Genomic DNA, 22,041 nt, shown 5'->3' on the forward strand with positions numbered 1-22,041 from the left:
GGTTATTTCAGAACAGTCATTGTTTTGTGTTGAACACTTTCCTGGGTGCTTTTGGAAGTGTGTTGGGGGTCATTGTCTGGCTGGAAGACCCATGACCTTTGACGGAGACCAGGCTTTCTGACAATGGGTTTTTCACTGTGCTCCAAAATGCCTTGGTGTTCTGCTGATTCCATGATGCCGTGCACACAAGGCACCTAGTGTCAAAGCCAGCAAAGCAACCCGAAAACATCACTGAATCGCTGACATGTTTCACTGTGGTGGTGTTCTTTTCTTACATGTTTATTTTGTTCTTTACCTACAAGCTCTGATTCAGTCTCGTCTGTCCCAGAAGTGTTGTGGCATGTTAAGGTATGTTTTGGCAAATTGTAGTCAAGATTTCTTATGCCTACCATATAACCCACTTGAATTGACAAGGGATGGTGCAGGTTGAAACTGTTGTACTTTGTGTTTAAAGGTCAGCTTGAGTCTGTGTGAAAGTTGACTGAGGTGCTTTTTCCACCATTTGAACAATTCTTAACTGTGATCTTCTACCAAGTTTTCTCCGGCGGCCACATTCAGGGATACTGGCAAGGCCTTCTTGATAACGTTAGGTACAGTGGAAACAGGAAAATAAATGTCTCTGGAGATGGACTTAAAGCCTTTAGATTCTCAATGCTTTTCTATGATATTGTGCCTGACTTCCTCTGAGAATTCTCTGGTTTCATTTATTTTCTCCATATTCATTGCGGTACACACAGTGACACAAAACAAGAGAATGAGTCCTGGTCAGATTAGTTGAATGAGTGATTTTCATATTGCAGGTAACTGCAACTCACCACAGGTGAGTTCAATTTCTATGTAAAGGAGAATCACATGCTTGAAATGAAATTATTTCTCACTAGTTTTAGAAAGTGACAATAATATTGTTTGGGCCATTTTAGGATTTATTTGTGGAAAGTCATTTATTCAGATAGTTTGACTTTGTTCAATTGCAATCCAAAGAAATGCATACAGTATGTGGATACCAACATGTTTTAGAATTTTAACAACCTTACAATTGGCATGATGCATTGTTTGAAAAGTACAAGGGTGCCAGCACCTGTGGCCACAAATCTGTATGTCGGTTTTGTAGGTCAGTTGTGTACTGAGAAGGTTGAGTGTGTTCGTTGTATTTCAACCCCAGTTGGAAGGCTGTTTGTCATCCTGTGTTGATGTCGGCTTTGAGAGGTTGAGTGATGACATGTATTTATGTTTGCTCAATACCGTACTTCAGAGGCCCCAGTCGAATGTGTTGTGTGCGTGCGTGTGCGGGCGGGCGCGCATGCATATGTGTGTGCGCAGCCCTCTGTTTCCCCGCCCGTCGGCTTGTCCGCCTGCCTCTGTGGCTTGTCCGCCTGCCTCTGTGGCTTGCCTTGTATAGCCAGTCTCTGAACGGCTGGTTGTGAACATGGAGAGACAAGACATTGGAGAATTTCACAAAGCAGTACACAGTGACTCACTTCTGTTAAGGGCAGCCAGTGTATGTTTTTTTCGTTTGCTCTTTTCTTCTATGGTTTGAATGTGACGGTTCGTTAAACCCATCCATGTCATTGATGAATCACATTTTGTTTAGATCGACACTGATGACCTATTCTAATCCTTGGTCCGGCCTGTAGGCTTTGTGGAGCACGTGGAGGGAGACGGTCATGAATCATATCCATAAATGGCAGTTCGGTCCGTGTGTCATCCGCTGTGCATAGAAAAGGGAACAGAAGCGTTTGACAATCCGCCTCTCTCTTGCTCTTCCCCTCTTCATGTAAGTAAATGGGAAACTTAACGGAGGACCTACATATTCATGATTCGATGACAGTCCAATTTAGTATTGACGGAGTACTGTACCAACCCTAAAACCCTCCCAGGGAATTTAAATATGTATTTATATCACGCGGCAGTAGAGTTAAACTCTGATGTCTAACATGGTTAACAGCTTTTCAGAGACATTTCTCTGATGGTTCTATAATATTAGTTTCAGCAGTCATCCTTGATACCTTCTTTCAGCTAAATTGCTTATTGCTCTCTCACTCTTTTCCTTCTCTTTCCTGTCTTTTACCCTCACTTCCCTGCTATATTGCTTATTGCTCTCTACTCTCCTTCTCGCTTTCTCACTCTCTTTCTTTTCCTGACTCTTTCTCCGTCTCTCTCCACAGATGTTTCACATTTTGGCCTCCATTTTACGTGCAGATAAAAGAGGGAACGGACTCTCTTCATGACCAAGCAAATGCATGCTGGGAGAAATAAGTTTAGAGGAGAGTAAAATCACCTTAGGTTATATCTGACTATATTTCTTGACAATTTAATAGGATGAACCATTCCTAGGAGTTGGGAGAATGCAAATGGATGAGAGAAAAACATAAGAAAAGAAAAGAGGAAGACGAAAGAAAACCTTGAGCCTGTCATATCAAGTAGTGACCATTGTCTTTCATGGTCCTGGATCCTGTTAAGTTTGTGAGAAGGCTAGAATTTCAAAGGAACATTTCATCTTGGCAGAAAGTGATAATTGCATGAACTTTCCTTCTCCTGGTGGAAAATTGTCTTCTTAAAAGGTTTCTCAACTTCGGAAGACCACACAAAGCCTAGTCAATGACTAGACTGTGCCACAGAAGAGGTAGTATTCAAAAGCATCTTAACTGGGCAAATCAAAATGTTCCTCAGCTGAAACAAAAGCTTTTTCTCAAAGCTCAACGTAAAACATTTATTTGTTATAATAATTTCTCAATGTGTCACAAAGACATCCTTACATGTAGTTGACTCAGAGTCAAGAGTCAGACTAGACTCATTTGAACCACAAGAGAAAATAAATATGTAATAAAACAAAGGAGGCTCATTTCTGCAGTTAGGTCCAGGTCAGTGGAGATTTTTCATATAATATCAGAGTGCAAATGGACCTAGAAACTGTAGGGATCTGAAGGGCTGCAGTCATTCAATAGGAAACATCATTATGCTCTTAAGTAAACTGTTATTTTAGGAGGGGGTGGGCAATTTAGTTAAATATGACATAGATGAGGTGGTTCAAGATCCCACTTGAGACCAACAGTAGAAGGAACTGATGTGTTGCAAGAGGAAACAATAAAATGATGAAATACTAGGAAAGGTGGGGTGACCTGTGGGCATCTGAGGGTTGAAGTTGAAATTGGTGTAGTCATCTAGTGGTACGGTAGTATTCAATGACAGGTAGCAATGAAAGATGGTGTCTTGTGCCTGTTGTAATCCTCTGGGTTTTCTCCAGGGTTTGTGAATAGATAGAATAGAGTAACATTTTCTATGTACAATGGGGAGAACAAGTATTTGATAGACTGCCGATTATGCTGGTTTTCCTACTTACAAAGCAAGTCTGTATCATAGGTACACTTCAACTGTGAGAGACAGAATCTAAAACAAAAATCCAGAAAATCACATTGTGTGATTTTTTTAATAATTAATTTGCATTTTATTGAATGACATAAGTATTTGATCACCTCCCAACCAGTAAGAATTCCGGCTCTCACAGACCTGTTAGTTGTTCTTTAAGAACAGGTTTACCTGTATTAACTGCAACTGTTTGAACTCGTTACCTGTATAAAAGACACCTGTCCGCACACTCAATCAAACAGACTCCAACCTCTCCACAATGGCCAAGACCAGAGAGCTGTGTAAGGACATCAGGTATATTATTGTAGACCTGCACAAGGCTGGGATGGGCTACAGGACAATAGGCAAGCAGCTTGGTGAGAAGGCAACAACTGTTGGCGCAATTATTAGAAAATGGAAGAAGTTCAAGATGACTGTCAATCTCCCTCAGTCTGGGACTCCATGCAAGATCTCACCTCATGGGGCATCAGTGATCATGAGGAAGGTGAGGGATCAGCCCAGAACTACACGGCAGGACCTGGTCAATGACCCGAAGAGAGCTGGGACCACCGTCTCAAAGAAAACCATTAGTAACACACTACGCCGTCATGGAGCAAAATCCTGCAGCGCATGCAAGGTCCCCCTGCTCAAGCCAGCACATGTCCAGGCCCGTCTGACGTTTGCCAATGACCATCTGGATGATCCAGAGGAGGAATGGGAGAAGGTCATGTGGTTTGATTTGACAAAAATAGAGCTTTTTGGTCTAAACTCCACTCGCCGTGTTTGGAGGAAGAAGAAGGATGAGTACAACCGCATGAACACCATCCCAACCGTGAAGCATGGAGGAGGAAACATCATTCTTTGGGGATGATTTTCTGCAAAGGGGACAGGACGACTGCACCGTATTGAGGGGAGGATGGGTGGGGCCATGTATCGTGAGATCTTGGCCAACAACCTCCTTCCCTCAGTAAGAGCATTGAAGATGGGTCGTGGCTGGGTCTCCAGCATGACAACGACCCGAAACACACAGCCAGGGCAACTAAGGAGTGGCTCCATAAGAAGCATCTCAAGTTCCTGGAGTGGCCTAGCCAGTCTCCAGACTTGAACCCAATAGAAAATCTTTGGAGGGAGCATAAAGTCTGTATTGCCCAGCGACCGAAACCTGAAGGATCTGGAGAAGGTCTGTATGGAGGAGTGGGCCAAAATCCCTGCTGCACTGTGTGCAAACCTGGTCAAGAACTACAGGAAACGTATGATCTCTGTAATTGCAAACAAAGGTTTCTGTACCAAATATTAAGTTCTGCTTTTCTGATGTATCAAATACTTATGTCATGCAATAAAATGCAAATTAATTACTTAAAAATCATAAAATATGATTTTCTGGAAAATTACAGACTTCTACATGCTTTGTAAGTGGAAAAACCTGCAAAATCGGCAGTGTATCAAATAATTGTTCTCCCCACTGTATACAATACACCTGGTAAGGCTTTAAATTGAAGGGAACAGGCACTATATCTAAACAAATAATTTCTCAAAGCCTCAGAATTATTTGTTCAGATATACAGATCAATAAAGAACAAATGTTGACTCAACACAATCGAGACAGGCTTGTATTATTTAAATCAGTCAGTAAAAAATAAATTATATATATATATATAGACTCACCTAAAGGATTATTAGGAACACCATACTAATACTGTGTTTGACCCCCTTTCGCCTTCAGAACTGCCTTAATTCTACGTGGCATTGATTCAACAAAGTGCTGAAAGCATTCTTTAGAAATGTTGGCCCATATTGATAGGATAGCATCTTGCAGTTGATGGAGATGTGTGGGATGCACATCCAGGGCATGAAGCTCCTGTTCCCCCACATCCCAAAGATGCTCTATTGGGTGGAGATCTGGTGACTGTGGGGGCCATTTCAGTACAGTGAACTCATTGTCATGTTCAAGAAACCAATTTGAAATGATTCAAGCTTTGTGACATGGTACATTATCCTGCTGGAAGTAGCCATCAGAGGATGGGTACATGGTGGTCATTAAGGGATGGACATGGTCAGAAACAATGCTCAGGTAGGCCGTGGCATTTAAACGATGCCCAATTGGCACTAAGGGGCCTAAAGTGTGCCAAGAAAACATCCCCCACACCATTACACCACCACCACCAGCCTGCACAGTGGTAACAGGGCATGATGGATCCATGTTCTCATTCTGTTTACGCCAAATTCTGACTCTACCATCTGAATGTCTCAACAGAAATCGAGACTCATCAGCCCAGGCAACATTCTTCCAGTCTTCAACTGTCCAATTTTGGTGAGCTCGTACAAATTGTAGCGTCTTTTTCCTATTTGTAGTGGAGATGAGTGGTACCCGGTGGGGTCTTCTGCTGTTGTAGCCCATCCGCCTCAAGGTTGTGCGTGTTGTGGCTTCACAAATGCTTTGCTGCATACCTCGGTTGTAACGAGAGGTTATTTCAGTCAAAGTTGCTCTTCTATCAGCTTGAATCAGTCGGCCCATTCTCCTCTGACCTCTAGCATCAACAAGGCATTTTCGCCCACAGGACTGCCGCATACTGGATGTTTTTCCCTTTTCACACCATTCTTTGTAAACCCTAGAAATGGTTGTGCGTGAAAATCCCAGTAACTGAGCAGATTGTGAAATACTCAGACCGGCCCGTCTAGCACCAACAACCATGCCACGCTCAAAATTGCTTAAATCACCTTTCTTTCCCATTCTGACATTCAGTTTGGAGTTCAGGAGATTGTCTTGACCAGGACCACCCTAAATTCATTGAAGCAACTGCCATGTGATTGGTTGATTAGATAATTGCATTAATGAGAAATTGAACAGGTGTTCCTAATAATCCTTTAGGTGAGTGTATATACAACGCACATACAGTATACATCATCTCTCTTTCTGATTATACTATACATTGAGGAGTAGTCTATTAAGTAACGCATGATGAACCTAATCAGTGAATCCATTAGCTCGTCCTGATTGTGTTATTTAACTACAGCATTGAGAGTGGTGTCAGTGGCATCCACTGAGAGACGGCCTGTGATTATACAGCACACTGCTCAAGGCTGTCTGACAGCCACAGACGAGTGGAGTGGAGGGGTTGCTCATCGGGGGAAGTGAGGGACTCAGTGTGTGAGGAGTGGAGGGGGAACGGGGTGATTCCACTTTTAATGAGGTCCAGATGTGTCACCTCGGTTTGGTATTCGTGTGTGGTTGTGTGTGTGTGTTGGGGGGGGGTGAGACGGAGAATAAATTAATAGACACACAGTCCATGTGGGAAGGGAAGCCTTGTCTCCCAAACAGACATGCATGTGTGTGTAGGGATGTCCGCTTTTGCGCAATATGTTCATCACTGTGTTCAAAGGAGATTGTGAGGAATCTCTTGGTTTTGGATCCTCCCAAAGTGCCAGTCGTTGCTGACTCTGTAGCAGGGCTGTATAGTACGGAGGGCTGCTGCACAGGCTAATAAAAAACGGGCTGCCTTGGTTCCCCTTGCAGTGTAATTGATCCCTTTGGGCCCGGCAGAACACACACGCAAACACACCCACGGCTGGCAAAGCAGGACAAATCCAGTAGAGGTTTTAACAGAACCACCGGGGAGAGGACAGATGCTCCGGCTGCCAAACAGAGTATGCCACAGCAAACTATTAGCCGCTACTGCCAAGCCTCGCTCCGTAGCCCGATACTGCCTGGTGTAACTGTGGATGCCTCAAATCATTACATAGACACTAATGCACAGTAACATTTGTGCACACGCACCCACACAAAAATCACGGCAACATATCAAAACCAACCACACACATACAGAGGCGCTGACCTACTATATGAGTCCCACTGTTGTCTTGTTTCCGTTGGGTAATCAAAGGATGCTGTCTTTTTAAGCTTTTTTTTTGGGGTGTGTTCCTGATTAAGCAGGATGTCATTAGTGGGTTGTTTATGTTGCTGCCAACACAGCCAGTGAAGACAGGTGTTTTTCTCTCAAGCTGGGAGCCGGTAACATCGAAATAACACATGGGTTTGTTACAATAAGCACTGTCCCGTCTGTACGGCCTTGTCCTTACCGATGTTACATTTTCCACGTATCATACTTATATTATTCTGTACATTTGTACTGTACATGCACTCATGCCCTTGCTGATTCCATATATTTATATTTTACATAAAAATATATATATATCCAGAGAGACTGACATGTCAGCCGAGTCAGTGCTAGAAGGAAGAGAAAAAACTGTTAATATAGACAGGGACGTGTGTTACGCTTTGTGTTGAGAGTCTTGCATCTGTAGATAGTCAACAAACTATCAACAAACTCAATGGACTACCTGGAGTAGGGTAAGGGTTAAGGTAATAGTTAAGATAAGGGATTGGGTAAGGGTTAAGGTAATAGTTAAGATAAGGGTTTGGGTAAGGGTTTAGGTAATAGTTAAGATAAGGGATTGGGTAAGGGTTAAGGTAATAGTTAAGATAAGGTTTTGAATTTGTATAGGAGTTACGGGAGTTAGCGTATAGGAGTTATAAGTATAAGGGTTACGGATAGCAGATTGCCAAAGTGCTATTCACTTCTAGGACTCTTAAAATGGGACATCTGCAATGAATGGCATCATTCCGTGCCTCAACTCAAGATTCTTCACCATCTCCCTCTCTTCCCTCCCTCTCCCCTCCTCTCTCTCCGTACTCCCTTTTCTGTCCCAACCCCCCGCCGATATTCCTTCCTCCCGTTGTCGCTCGTCCCCGCCACCCCCCTCCAATCTCCCCTCCTCTGTGATTCTCTTCCAGGCTCTATGACGTGCCAGGATGCCTTGTGGATCCTCCATTCCTCTGACAGTACTATGGTGGAGGAGAGCATTGATGACTCTAACAGACAGCCTCAGACCTCACCAACAAGCACCATCACCAGTCCCTTACTACAGACAGGAACAACCAACATTGCCAACTCCAAACCACGCCAGGCCTTATCCACACAGCAAGGTACAAAGTCTTCATCAACAAAGAAGTCGACATGACCTGGGAGAACCGAACCAGATTTCTCTTAATCCTAAACAGACAAGCGTGGCATAGAGATGTTGACAGGGGTTAATTGAGATAAACTGGTGAAACGACAATATTGCGCTACAGTTGTGTTTATTTGGAGGTGTAGAAACTGCAATTGACTTAGCTCAACAGCCTGCTGAGTCTGTGTTGTAGAGAATCAAAAATCAATATGTAGGCTATAGCATTAGGGAAAGACATTGATGTACTTTTTCTATTCCATTATTGACATGCTTTGCAGTCTGTGATGTCTTTAAAATATTACAGCCATTACAGAGTCTTGCATTTACACAGAAGATAGAACCAGGCGTCACACACAGAAACTCAGATCTAATAAAAAAAATAAATGAAGCTTCTCGGAAAGCAAGACAGTGATTATTCACTGTATTGTCTTTAAGGACAACCTGTACATTCAATTCTCAGTCTGCATTTATGTTTTGTTTATGTTTACTGGTCTGTTGACTATCCTGTGAGTGTCTCCGACCGTACTGTATGTTCAGACTAAATAACGCAATACGGGCTAAGACTTTGACCATAAAGAGTAACTATCACAAAAAAAGATGGAAAAAAACAGACCGTGGCCGTGGTCACAGTGAAACACATTCTTCATTTTACCAATTTGTTTGCAAAAGTGATACATTTCTAGCACTTTTTGCACCTAATGCTTCACCTTTACCATTTTAACTTGTAACACAGAAAGAACTTTTGAATGCTCCGTTTGTTGTCCAAACCATTCAGGAGACAGCAAGATGTTAGCGTTGTTGCGCCTCCTCCTATCCATCATTTTGCTCCACCTCCACAATTGATGTTTCTGAACGATTATCCGCACACTCAACTTCTCATTTGAATTTTATTCTGGAAAATATAAAGAGCTTTCCTTTAAATGGCGAGTGAGATGAAACCATAAAAAAACAGGAATAGCTTTGTCTATTCAATTTTTAGCTATGTTTATGTGTCCTGGTCTTCGGTCTCTACATTGTGTAGAGATTGTGTCGACTACTGAAAGACACACAAATGTAGTACGAACAAGTTATAGTAGAACAAGTTATAAACAGGGCTATTTTTATTAAGTTCTGTTCTCTGCCTTTTTCACCCCTAATTTCTCTCTCTAACTAAATATATATTAGACAGGAAAGTGTGGAAAGACAGAGCGGAGAGTTTTTGCTGAAATAGCAATAGGCCAGATTCAAAACCACACTCCAGCAGTTCATGTGCTCCAGAGGCATCGGCTTAGACCGCCAGACCACCCTAGGCTTTAAAAAAGGGCTAATAACTAATCATGTTGTTACGCAATAACTTGGAATAAAAGGGAATGTGATAACAAACACACACACACACACACACATTCTTCTGCTGAGACTTAATGTGCACTACAGACTGTGTATTCCAATGTCCAGTGTTGATATTCTGTCCACAGCGTGACATACACTGGACAGACGAGTGCTGGTGTCTTTGATGTGTAGACGAAATTTAATATGAAAGAGCTGATTAGGATAAAAGCACAGATAGCTTTGAACTCTTTCCCTGGGTGCACGGGAAGTATCTAGGAAATATCAAACACACACTCGTCTATTAAGGCTCCTCAATCTTGCTTGGGAGCGTTTGATCACATTTTACTCTGAATGACTGTAGGCCTATGTACCTTTCTTTACAACTTATCCATGTAAATCATATTAATGTGTCTAACATACCTCAGTCATTGGCTGACATCTTCCTGAACCACTTTCGTGTATAAGCCTAGTTTAGAATCTCTGTCACATATTAACCATATTATCCCTCGATTTCCAATTTCTGGCCACAAATCAGGTCTGAGTAATTACTATTCTCTGTTTAATTACTGTTCTCTATACTTTCTCTACAACAAAAAAATTCAAATGGCCACAGACGGATTACTTCTCAATCTGTCAATCTTGGCCATCATTCTTGATGGCTATATTTAGGGACAAGGAAATGCAAATGTCCTTGCTTTGCCTTCTGCTGATATTAGGATGGGCGATGGGCTGTGACATTTTGCTTGGAGGAGCAGGGTGAGTTCAGAGTGAGTAAATGTCAGCACTGGGGCCATATGCTCTGGAGCTGTTGTTTACCATCAGTAAGACCCAGGTGGAAAAGTGCACACAGACACACACACACACACATTTTACTATTCTTGTAGGGTCCCTGCAGCATTATCCCCATTCAAAATAATTTCCCCCTAATCCTAATCTAAACATTACACCCACCCGAAACACCTAACCTTAACCCTAACTCTGGATTTAATCGCCAACTCCTGACCCTGTTTCTAACCTTAATCTAAAATGCAACGTTTACATTTAACATGAAGCCAAGAAATCGTAGTGACTCGTAAAATTACTTTAGATTTTCCTTCATTTACTAACCTTGGGGATATTTTGGACCCCTACAGGATAGTAAAACATTTATTCAAATTCAGACACACACACACAAAGGCAGACACACAGTCTCCATATGTGCTTTAAATAACAGACTCATCTATTGGCTTCGCATGAAATGGTCCTCGGTCCTGGAACCACTTCAACCCCCCTGCATAACTTCTCCAAAACCCTGAGGAGGGGACATGGAGAGAGGGGAGAGAGTGAGATGACGACAGACAGAGAGAGAAGGCAGGAATGAATAAAAGACAGAGGGAGAAACGGCAGAGAGAGAGAGATTGAGTGAGGGAGAAGAGAGATTGAGTGAGGGAGAGAGGGAGAAGAGAGATTGAGTGAGGGAGAGAGGGAGAGAGAGAGAGACACATTTTACTTCCATCCCTTGGTTTTATTCAGGAGAATAATGATACATATTGATGTTTTTGTTCTGTTTCTCTGTTTCTTTGATGCATGTGACACCTTATGCAATTGTCAATACATTTGCACCTCAGAGGGTCTTTTAGGTCAGCCTGAAAGTTGGGCAGCTATTGCTTGAAATATCTGTTTTCTCAAAATGATTGCTTTCAATACCTAAGGAAAGCTTGAGGATACTCCATTATCCATAATGTTTTCCTGCAGATACATTATAACCAGAAGAAATCAAATGTTTTCTATGTTAATGTTTGAAATAATCACGTTGTGTCTATAAATGTTATTTACAACTTGGAATTGCCCATATTCAGAGCCACAATAATAGGCTGTTTACATTTTTATTGAGATGCGATTTGTGTGAAGATTTACAGTGTAATATTTTACCATGGCCAGTCAGGGAGAAATACAGTAGTGGACAAGAGAGGTGAGACAACACAGCCAGACTCTCACTTCCTGCAGCCAATTTTAAGTCAAATTACAATGAAATCAGGAAGGGCGGGAGAGAGGGAAGACGGAAGGCTATAACTAACAAACAAATATACAAACAAATAAACAAGCAAAGCAAACAAATAAATGCTTAATTTCTGAACCTCTTCCCCAACCTACTGCACACACCCCATATAAGTCCGGGATGTCAATGACACGAAGCTGGCCTTGGAAGACTAACCATCGTCAGTTCAGAGACATCACAGTGAAGAATGGGGATGGTGCAGGGATAGATGATTGGTTGGAACAAGCCAAATACAATTATTCAGATATCGTTATGAGCTAACAAACCCAAGTTTGATTTGTTGGTCCACCAGGCCTTCCCTGAGGTTAGTGTTTCTGTAGTACAGTTAAAATGTATGCTCTACTTCACCACTAGAGGGCAGTAAGCCTGCCACTGCTACCATCTCTTCAGCCTGGAGCACTCCTGGGTCATTTCCCTACATACCTTTCACAGTACAGCCACTACCCTAAACTGTGACAGTATCCTATTAAATGACACAGGTTCATTTAGTTGCTGATTGCCCTGTCCCTGTCATTTTTATCCTCAGACATGCTAGCATTTGAATCTAACACCTGCCCTCTTTCATGGCAATTTGCACTCTGTGTAATTGTCAAGAGTTTATTATTATAAATTAAGCAGCCTCTGCAATCTTGGAAGGCATCAATGCCCTTATCAAGTTGGCTGAAGACCATACACAGGCCAGATGGCACACAGGCGAATGACACTCCCCCCCCCCACCTCCAGATTTATTCTGTGAGGCTAATTAATTGTTTTACAGTTCTGCACTGGAAGATTTGTTTTGTTATTAGGTCTCTGGCCCCAGCTGAATTCACAATATTTGGATGCCAGAACATACTGCTGTTGACAATGATTAGTGTGGGACTGTCGAATTTCTTAGGAACTCCCCATCAGAGTTGTGTGCATAAAGAAGCTCTACATATTTCAGCTATTAGGGGAGTAATGTCAGTAAATATCCATTGTAAAAAAATTGTCCAGTGGAATTTTCAATGTCGGGACAATCTTTGAACGGATATTTGGAATTAGGAATTATACAGCCCCATTCAATGTCCGGATTGAGATTTGACATTAAAGCAATTCTAGATCTGTGGTTTGCATTGCGACAGCTTTTACCATAAAATGTCATTTCATGCATGCTTTTACATGTAAGGTTTGTCTGTCATTAGCATTGATTAGCCTGTACTCTGTCAGAAATGTGCTCTCATTGATCCTTAGGTCTCTTAGACACGATCGACAACGGCCAACACCGGTGGGTTTAAGGGTACGAGAAGACGAGGAAGAGGTCTCATCTTTGACTCTGAAGAAGCTGCTTCCTGTATCTTGTGCCCTAATTCCTGGCTTGACTCCTCTGCGACTCCGACCAAACTATGACCATCTGCTGTAGATAACCTGCTGTCTGTCATTGGATCAACATGTCCTGTCCGCCTCCACTATTACCGTCCGTCTGCTTTGTAAATGAGCAGCCCCTCCGAGTGCCACAGAGGTCTGGTGTTTGTCAGCGCCTCCTTCAGGTGGTAACTGGCAGGTCATGTTGGATTGACTACTGTGTTGTATAGCTACTGTCGGCTCCTGCTCGGTGGACGGACTCACACTTGTGTCAATGTCACCTGCTTCTGTTGGACTCGAGAGCCCAGAGAGACGTTGTCCCAGAAGACTTTTGCGGCTTTCCGGTGTGACGACCAAGCGCCAGACTGTGGACTGTACCAAACTATGTACTGGATCTATCCACAATCTGGACCGGGCTGTGGACCGGGCTGTGGACCGGGCTGTGGACCGGGCTGTGGACCGGGCTGTGGACCGGGCTGTGGACCACACTGGACCGATTCTTAATGCTCTGTGCCCGCCCAGTGCTCTTCTGTGAATAGGCCTTCTGCCTGAGGAGTACAGCTTTGGCACTACATATTTTTATAGACCAAAGAGGAATAAAATAACAACAGTTTATTTTAAGACGCGTTGGACCAGATTGGGATAGAGAACTAGCTAATTGTTTCTCGCTACACAACGACTGCCCTCTAGCTGTAGATGTTGGGCTTTATGTGGACTTGTGCAATCTGAATATACGCTATAGAGTAGTGGGACACACACTTTGCTGACTTTTTGTTCTCGGACTAAACCCACCACTGTATTCTGAAACTGGAGATGTAGAGAAACGCATCTGTGTATTAAAATAAATTCTGATTTGCATTTTTCCACTGCTACAAATGGGGACCTATTGCAATAAGCATGGTTCGTAAATGGTAAAACTCTGTTATCAGTGAGACATTAAAAAGAATATTCAAACTATCATTTCTGGCTGCAGTTGGCGAGTCGGGGCAAGAAAAATGTCATTAAATGTATTTTGAAGGGCCTAAAAGTTATATATTTAACAGTTTTATATGTTGTACCTTTGTACAGAACCTATTCGACATGAATAACATGGTCACAAAATGGCAGCCGTAGAACGAGAAGAAGCTCTGTTGTTTCTATAACACTGGTCTGTCATACTCTTTCTGTTCTCATAAGTAGCTGCTCTCCTCTCATACAGTACATATCTCCCAACTGGACTACAGACCTGATCTATCAATTACAGATAAAGGAAAAAACACACATCGAGTTCACTCAGAATACGTACTGAATATTTTACAGATGTCTGTGAGAGTCTTGCAATGTGCATTGGTTTAAATGTGGTTAATTCCAACACATCCAACACGAAAAAATCAGATTCAAATCATAATGCTTTTTCCCGTTATCTGGATCTGATTGAATTCTGGCCAGTGAGTCACTTGGTTAAAAATGAAAAAATAAATATTTAAATAAATATGTACGACTAATATTGAGCTCAATACAGACCAAGATTTAGGCTGGAAGTTATTAAAATCCACCAAAGCAGAGTTCATGCAGTGTCTTTATTTCCAGTATTCATTTCCTTCCCACACATTTCAAATTCTGAAAGCAAACCTGTGAATGGGATTGTCTTGTTAGTATGTTTTTATACAGTACCTAGTCTGTGAGTTATTTGACTATGGAAAAGAGCCACTGCGTAAATACTGCAATGCAGGATTGATTTAATTGAGCCTTTAGCCAGTGAGGAGCCATTGAAACATGCTGATTGCTACAGTATTGTATTGTAAAAGGTGTGGAATACTGACTCATTTCTCTATAATATGGAATTTGATCTAATTTATTTTTGTGCTTGTGTTTGTCACACAATGCTGACCTCCAGTACTAAATGAAGATGATAATGATGATAGAAAAAGAGTATGATGGTGTTGTTCTTGGTGGTGGTGATGATGATGATGATGACGACGACAGGCGAAGATGGGAGGCATTGCGGGAAGTCTTAGAATCATTTACATGAGATAATTTTTTATCATGAAATATTTTAAGAATAAATGAAATACATGAAAGAACCGTCACTTTCAAACAGAGATTATTTCTTATTCAAGGTCACCATATCCTTTTCCATATTATGTTTATTTCATTGATCTGTCCTACATGGTTAGAACCAAAAAATATACAGACATACATTAACATTCAAAAGTTTGGGGTCACTTAGAAATGTTCTTGTTTTCCATGAAAACAAACATGATATGAGTTTGACTAGGAAATATAGCAAAATGAACAGGAAATACAAGGTTGACAAGGTTAGAAATAATGATTTTTTAAATGTATTGTTTAAAAAAATGGTGTCCTTTGAACTCCGCTCTCGTAAAATAATCCTCCATTTGCAGCAATTACAGCCTTGCAGACCTTTGGCATTCTAGCCATCAATTTGTTGAGGTGATCTGAAGAGATTTCACGCCATGCTTCCTGGAGCATCTACCACAAGTTGGATTGGCTTGATGGGCACTTACATACCATACGGTCAAGCTGCTCCCACAACAGCTCAATAGGGTTGAGATCCGGTGATTGTGCTGGCCACTCCATTATAGACAGAATACCAGTTGACTGCTTCTTCGCTTGCAAGGTTTGGAGCTGTGCTTGGTTTATTGTCCTGTTGTAGGAGGAAACTGGCTCCAATCAAGCACCGTCCATAGGGTATGGTGATGCAAAGTTGAGTGATAGCCCTCCTTCTTCAAGATCCTTTTAAACATGTACAAATCTCCCACTTTACCATCACCAAACCACACCCAGACCATCACATTTGTCTCCACCATGCTTGACAGATGGCATCAAGCACACCTCCTGCATCTTTTCAGTTGGTCTGCGTCTGACGAATGTTCTTCTTTGTGATCCGAACACCTGAAACTTCCTTATTCATCCGTCCCTAACACTTTTTTGCGATCTTCCTCTCTCTGTGTTTGTGTTCTTTTGCCTGTCTTAATATTTTCTTTTTATTGGTTAGTCTGAGATATTGTTAGGTACAGAAATGTGTGGACACGGATACGATCTTCATAATTTTGTCTCTATATGCCACCACAATAGATTTGAAATTAAAGAACCAAGATGCAATTGAAGTGCAGACTTTCAGCTTTAATTCAATGGGTTGAACAAAAATATTGTATGAAACGTTTAGGAATTGCAACCATTTTCTTACACAGTCTCCTTATTTCAGGGTCTAAATATAATTGCACAAATTAACACAGTCATAAATAAAATGTTGAGAATCCTTTGCAGGCAATGACTGCTCCAAGTTTGGAACGCATGGACATCAACAAACGCTGGGTTTCCTCCTTTGTGATGCTCCTTTGCCAGGCCTTTACTGCCGCTCCAGTTGCTGTTTATTTGTGGGTCTTTCTGCCCTAACTTTGGTCTTCAACAAGTGAAATGCACGCTCGATTAGGTTGAGATCAGGTGATTGACCCGGCCATTGCAGAATATTCCACTTCTTTGCCTTAAAAAACTTGTGGGTTTATGTTTTGGGTCATTACCCATCAGTAAAGTGAAGCGCCATCCAATCACTTTTGCTGAATTTGGCTGAATCTGGGCAGACAATATATCCCTATACACTTCAGAAATACGTCCGGCTGCTTCTGTCTTCTGTCACATCATCAGTAAACACTAGTGACCCAGTGCCATTGGGAGCCATGCATGGTCATGCCATCACACTGCCTCCTTGCAGAGCTCACCAGAGCGTTCCTTTGTTCTCAGAATGTACCAAAATGTTGATTTGGACATTCCTAATGTTCCTGCCATCTCTCTGATGGATTTTTTTTTTGCAGCCTAAGGATGGCCTCTTTCACTTGCACTGACAGCCACTTTGACCGCATCTTTGACCGCACTGACAGCCACTTTGCCACACCTGGAATCAACTCATGAGTTTTTCCCTGCTTAATTGATGAAGAAATAATTGAGGAATAGCCCACACCTGTCCATGAAGCAGCTTTTGAGTACATTTTCCAATTACTTTGGGTCCCTTGAAAAAGAGGGGGCTACATATTTAACTACTGTAATTCCTAAACCCTCCAATTTGGATGTGAATACCCTCAAATTAAAGTTGAGGGACTGGACTTTAAGCCCATATTCATTATTTAACTGTAACTTGTTTCGGTAAACAGACAAAATGACAAAACCTGTGTCAGTGTCCAATTATTTTCGGACCTGACTTAATATTTTTCTTTGCAACTCTGCCTAGAAGGCCAGCATCCTGGAGTCGCCACTTCACTGTTGATGTTGAGACTGGTGTTTTGGGGGTACTCTTTAATGAAGCTGCCAGTTGACGACCTGTGAGGGGTCTGTTTCTCAAATTAGACACTTCAATGTATTTGTCCTCTTGCTCCTTTATGCATTGGGGCCTCCCACTCCTCTTTCTATTTTGGTTAGAGCCCCTTTGTGCTGTTCTGTGAAGGGAGAAGTACACAGCGTTGTACGAGATCTTCAGTTTCTTAGCAATTTCTCACAAAGAATAGCCTTCATTTCCCTGAACAAGAATTTCTGATGAGTTTCAGAGGAATGTTATTTGTTTCTGGACATTTTGAGCCTGTAATCGAGCCCACAGTTGCTGAGGCTCCAGATACTCAACTATTCCAAAGCAGGCCAGCTTTGTTGCTTCTTTAATCAGCACAAGAGCTTTCAGCTGTGCTAACATAATTGCAAAAGGGTTTTCTAATGATCAAGTAGCCTATTAAAATAATAACCTTGAATTAGCAAACACAAGGTGCCATTGAAACTTAGGAGTGATGTTTGCTAGTAATGGGCCTCTGTACGCCTATGTGGATATTACATAAAAATCTACTGTTTCCAGCTACAATCATCCAGTGTCAATTTCAACATTAACAATGTGTTCACTGTATTTCAGATTCCTTTTATGTTATTTTAAGAAACATTGTCTGTTCCTTCAAAAACAAGAAACTGTGACCCCAAACTTTTGAATAGAACTTTTTAACACATTTTGTTTCTAGATTAGCTAGGATTCTCCTCCAAAATATAAAATAGTAATAATAAAAAAAGAATAGCAATACTGAGCTATATTGTATGCTCAGAGATATGGGACAATTTTATTATTTTATACTAACATCAAGTAATTGCCATGAGAATACTGTGTTTAACAACTAAAATTGTTTTATCAAAACAAATACAACAACATACTATATGTATCCAGATGATTGGCACCCTAGAGAATCCTTTTGATAAAATCAAACCAAGTGAAATTTGCATTAACTTTTAGCTTTCTTAGATTCATCGCAGTTTAAGGGACTGCATTGTTAGTTTCCTTGGCTTGCTGTTTCATGGGGTAAAACGATAATGTAATATGTAAAATCCATTCATCACTGACAAAGAATGTACAAATGAATATTTACAAATGTTTGTTCACTTACTTTATGAATAATTACATTTGCACCAAACTACAGCGGAAAATGTAAATATACATTGGTTAACATGCCTGACAAAGGAGGCATGTAGACGTTGTCCTTTGCATAGTGAACAGTACAAAGGTCATAGGTGAAGAATGCTTGCATCTGGGGTAACCAAGATTCCCGGGGTATAAAATGATTAATCACAAACACTCTTGTTGCTGTAATTAAGTAGCTTTTCTGAGTAATTTTCAAAATACAGTAACTATTACTTGAGTTACATTTTATTAAAGTTACAATACTTGAGCAGAACATTTCTGTACTCTATCCAGTACAATAGGGAGTTAGTGGATGAGTGCCTTTTTAATTTCATGCATTGAAAAGATTCTGTGTAACAATGTTCAAAGATCCACATAAAAATGTGTTTATTACAATGGTTCATGTTTTTATTTGTAAAGTTACTAAACATTTACTCAGTACTTTTAGAAGAACAACACTTTAATTTTACTAATTTCACATGAGATTATTTAATTTGCATCTACTTGATATTTTAGTAGTGTTTCCATCCTTGGATGCCAGTAGGATATATTACGTTTGCTGTATGGCACTTGCACTTGGATTTCATTCAGGTTTTACAGTCAGAGAAGATATGAGATGAAAATACAGCTGTGGCATGCATACCAGTAATGTGTATGGCATTGAAAGAACATTATATATGCAGAAAATAATCTGATATCTACTGTAAAATATGGTGGTGGATTATTTCATTTATTTATTTTGGGGGGGGGGGGGGGGGGTGTTTTGCTTCCACGGTCCTGGAGCACTTGCTAAGGTCAACAGCATCAGCATTAACTACACCAAGTAATGGACACCTCGTTGCCTTTGCTAAGAGGCAGAAATGTGGATGCAAGTGGATCTTGCAGCAAGAGCATTTAAATGTGTAATTAATTATAATTTAGCAGATGCTTTCATCCAGAGTTAGAGTAGTGAGTGCACATTTTCATACTGGTCGTTTATGGGATGTGAATCCACCCAGGTGGGGTCAAATATAATGCTCCACCAACTGACCCACACAGACCACATTCACACATCAAAATGTACAAAGGAATGGTTCATTGGCCACAAAATGTAGCCTACATTTTGCAACAGACATCAGTCCCTGGGCTTTGAAAAACCACTGAACTCCTATTGTTTGAATTGAAGAGAGGGGTCCATAAGTAACGTTGAATGTAAAGGATCTAGAAAAAAATGCTGTATCAAGAAATGGTTTGATAAATGTGTTCTACAATCTAATAAATCATTTTAGAAAAAGGCTCAGTGTTAATATTCTCACAAAGGGAAGGTGCGGAAGTTTTAAAAACAAGGGAGCCAATTTTGACACGTCAGAGATATAATTTTCTGTAAGAATATTTTGTTGGAGAACTTATGGTTATTATGCAAAGGACTGGGAATGTGCAATGAACATTGGGGAGAAAAAAAAAAAAAGACCGCTGATATCAGTACCTAAAATATCACATAAAACAACATTATAGAGTTGGGTGGTGGACCACAGTGCCCAAAACCCAGTTTTAGTACTTGCAGCGCCATTAATTAATTCCACAATTTAGAATGTTGTATAGGTTTAGGGTGGATCACAAATGCTCCTTAAACCATAAAACGTCAGGTGAGCAAACATTCCCTTATCTTAATGTGACAGTACATTGCCAACCAAGTATTTATACCTGTTCAAACAACACACTCCGGGGGGCAGTATGTACCCTTTCAGTTTGTTTACCATCTCATTGAAATAGAGGAGGAAGAAAATTGAATACTTTAATATGAAGACGCCTGTGTGTCGCATGTCATTATGGCACAGATACATCATTGCAATACAACTCCATGCCAGAAACATGCTACAAGTTTTGCAGTGCAGGGGTATCATAACATAACAGCCTTCAAAGGGTCTTAGCCTCAATCTCCTGTGCCTACACCTTGCAGAATAAACCCCCAATTAACACAGATTATTCAGATCCAATTGCTCCTGTTCTCTGATTCACACATGGCTGCGTTGGTCATCCAGTCTGAGTGACTTAGCTGACTGACTAACAAACTGTTCCTGACTGGCTGTCTTACTGGACCAGTATACCTTTGTCTGCTTGTCTTTCCTTCCCAATCCTAGCATTTCTGTATCTGCCTGTTCTACCAACACCAGCTGGAGACTAAGACAGCCATTGAAAAAGGAATTTTCCAAGGATGCAAATTAGAATTAATTTCCTGAAAGGATCTGTGGGTTTCTGATTTGAATATGATTGAATTCCAATAACAAGTCCCATATCCTTGAGGTTTGGTGTGATGATAGGAGTCATGTCTCATACACATTTTAATTTGATTACAGCAAAGTACTATGACAAGCTTTTCCTAGAGCTATATTGTACATTCCAGTACAAAAGAGAGCTGGTGATGATGTCAGTGCCACGGGGAAGGAAGCAAAGTGGGTCACATATAACTGGGGGAATGTTACTGCGTGTGTGTGTGTGTGTGTCTATCTGTGGAAACCACAGGTCTTTCTATCATTACAATTGTTCTATCCTCCAGAAACCCAGCAATTCATTTTTGCCTTTCTCACCAGCCATTGGTTTTGGTTCACAGTCACCTGAAAACATTTTGGCATTTTTGATAACCTTGAACCAAAAAGGCTGTAAACAATACATTACACAAAACTGTTTGAGAATTACATTATTTGAATCACATTCAAATTCAGTTGTGGGTTTCATTAGTCATGTCTTTCCTCTAAATGGGCTAGGTGTCTGATTTGATAGTGGAGGTTATGTTGTGATAGTGTGTGTTGTAGCTACTATGCCTCGAGGGACAGACAACAGCAAGTGTAACGAGTACAAAGCAAACAACAACCATGTGCAACCACACCACAAGAATTGTGTCATTTTCTTTCTCGGGCAGCATGGACACACATAGAATCAGTGAGTGAAGCTGTCCCTTTGTATCCTTGACAGAACATTCTGGGCTTTTTAATTATATCACTGGGGTTGTTGGGACTTTGATCGTTTTCTCACCAATATCCCTGCAGTCTCATTTTAGCACATTATATTGTCATGTGTGTAAATGTGTGATGCACTTTTGTGATTTTACAATTTAAATAGTTTTTTACAAACATCTCAGGAATAGTGTGGTCTGTTTTCAGAGAATTGTAATCTTTTCATGTTAAAAGCTTGTTAAAAAATCATGATGCACTGTGTTTTTCAACTTTCACCTACACATGTACTGTAATGTTCAATGTTGCATATTTAATATCAACCCAATTTTAATGTCCATCTCAGTGCACATACAATAAAAAATAGTTTAAATACTTTTTAATTTTATGATTTTCTTCCTTAAGATTTTTTGCTGAGTCTTGGTGGGGTATCCTATGAAGCAAGCTATTTGTGCTCAAAAGTATAGGAAACCATAGATACAATAATTTAGTAACACAATCACTTTTGTTTAACTTTTAAACGTATCTTGCATCTCTTCATTACTACATGTGTAAAGTAACAGGAAACTTAATGTTAAACATTTACATACAAAACCATTTGATTGACATAAAAATGAAAACATACAATCAGTTTTCTTCCTCAAAATAGAAGGGATAATGACACA

General features: G+C 40.8%; 1 protein-coding gene across 2 annotated transcripts in view; it reads left to right on the top strand.

The window, feature by feature from the left end:
- Positions 1-15,085, top strand: part of tafa5a (TAFA chemokine like family member 5a) — a 111,720-nt gene extending 96,635 nt beyond the window's left edge. For both annotated transcript variants that reach the window (XM_010886984.4, XM_010886985.4), the window contains exons 4-5: positions 8,138-8,329; positions 12,911-15,085. In XM_010886984.4, the coding sequence (XP_010885286.1) occupies positions 8,138-8,146 (9 nt within the window). In that variant the 3' untranslated portion in view covers positions 8,147-8,329; positions 12,911-15,085. The remainder of the gene's footprint in view (positions 1-8,137; positions 8,330-12,910) is intronic.
- The last annotated feature ends 6,956 nt before the right edge of the window (positions 15,086-22,041 follow it).

Source organism: Esox lucius, chromosome 23 (assembly GCF_011004845.1).
Source record: "Esox lucius isolate fEsoLuc1 chromosome 23, fEsoLuc1.pri, whole genome shotgun sequence".
Classification (NCBI taxonomy): domain Eukaryota; kingdom Metazoa; phylum Chordata; class Actinopteri; order Esociformes; family Esocidae; genus Esox; species Esox lucius.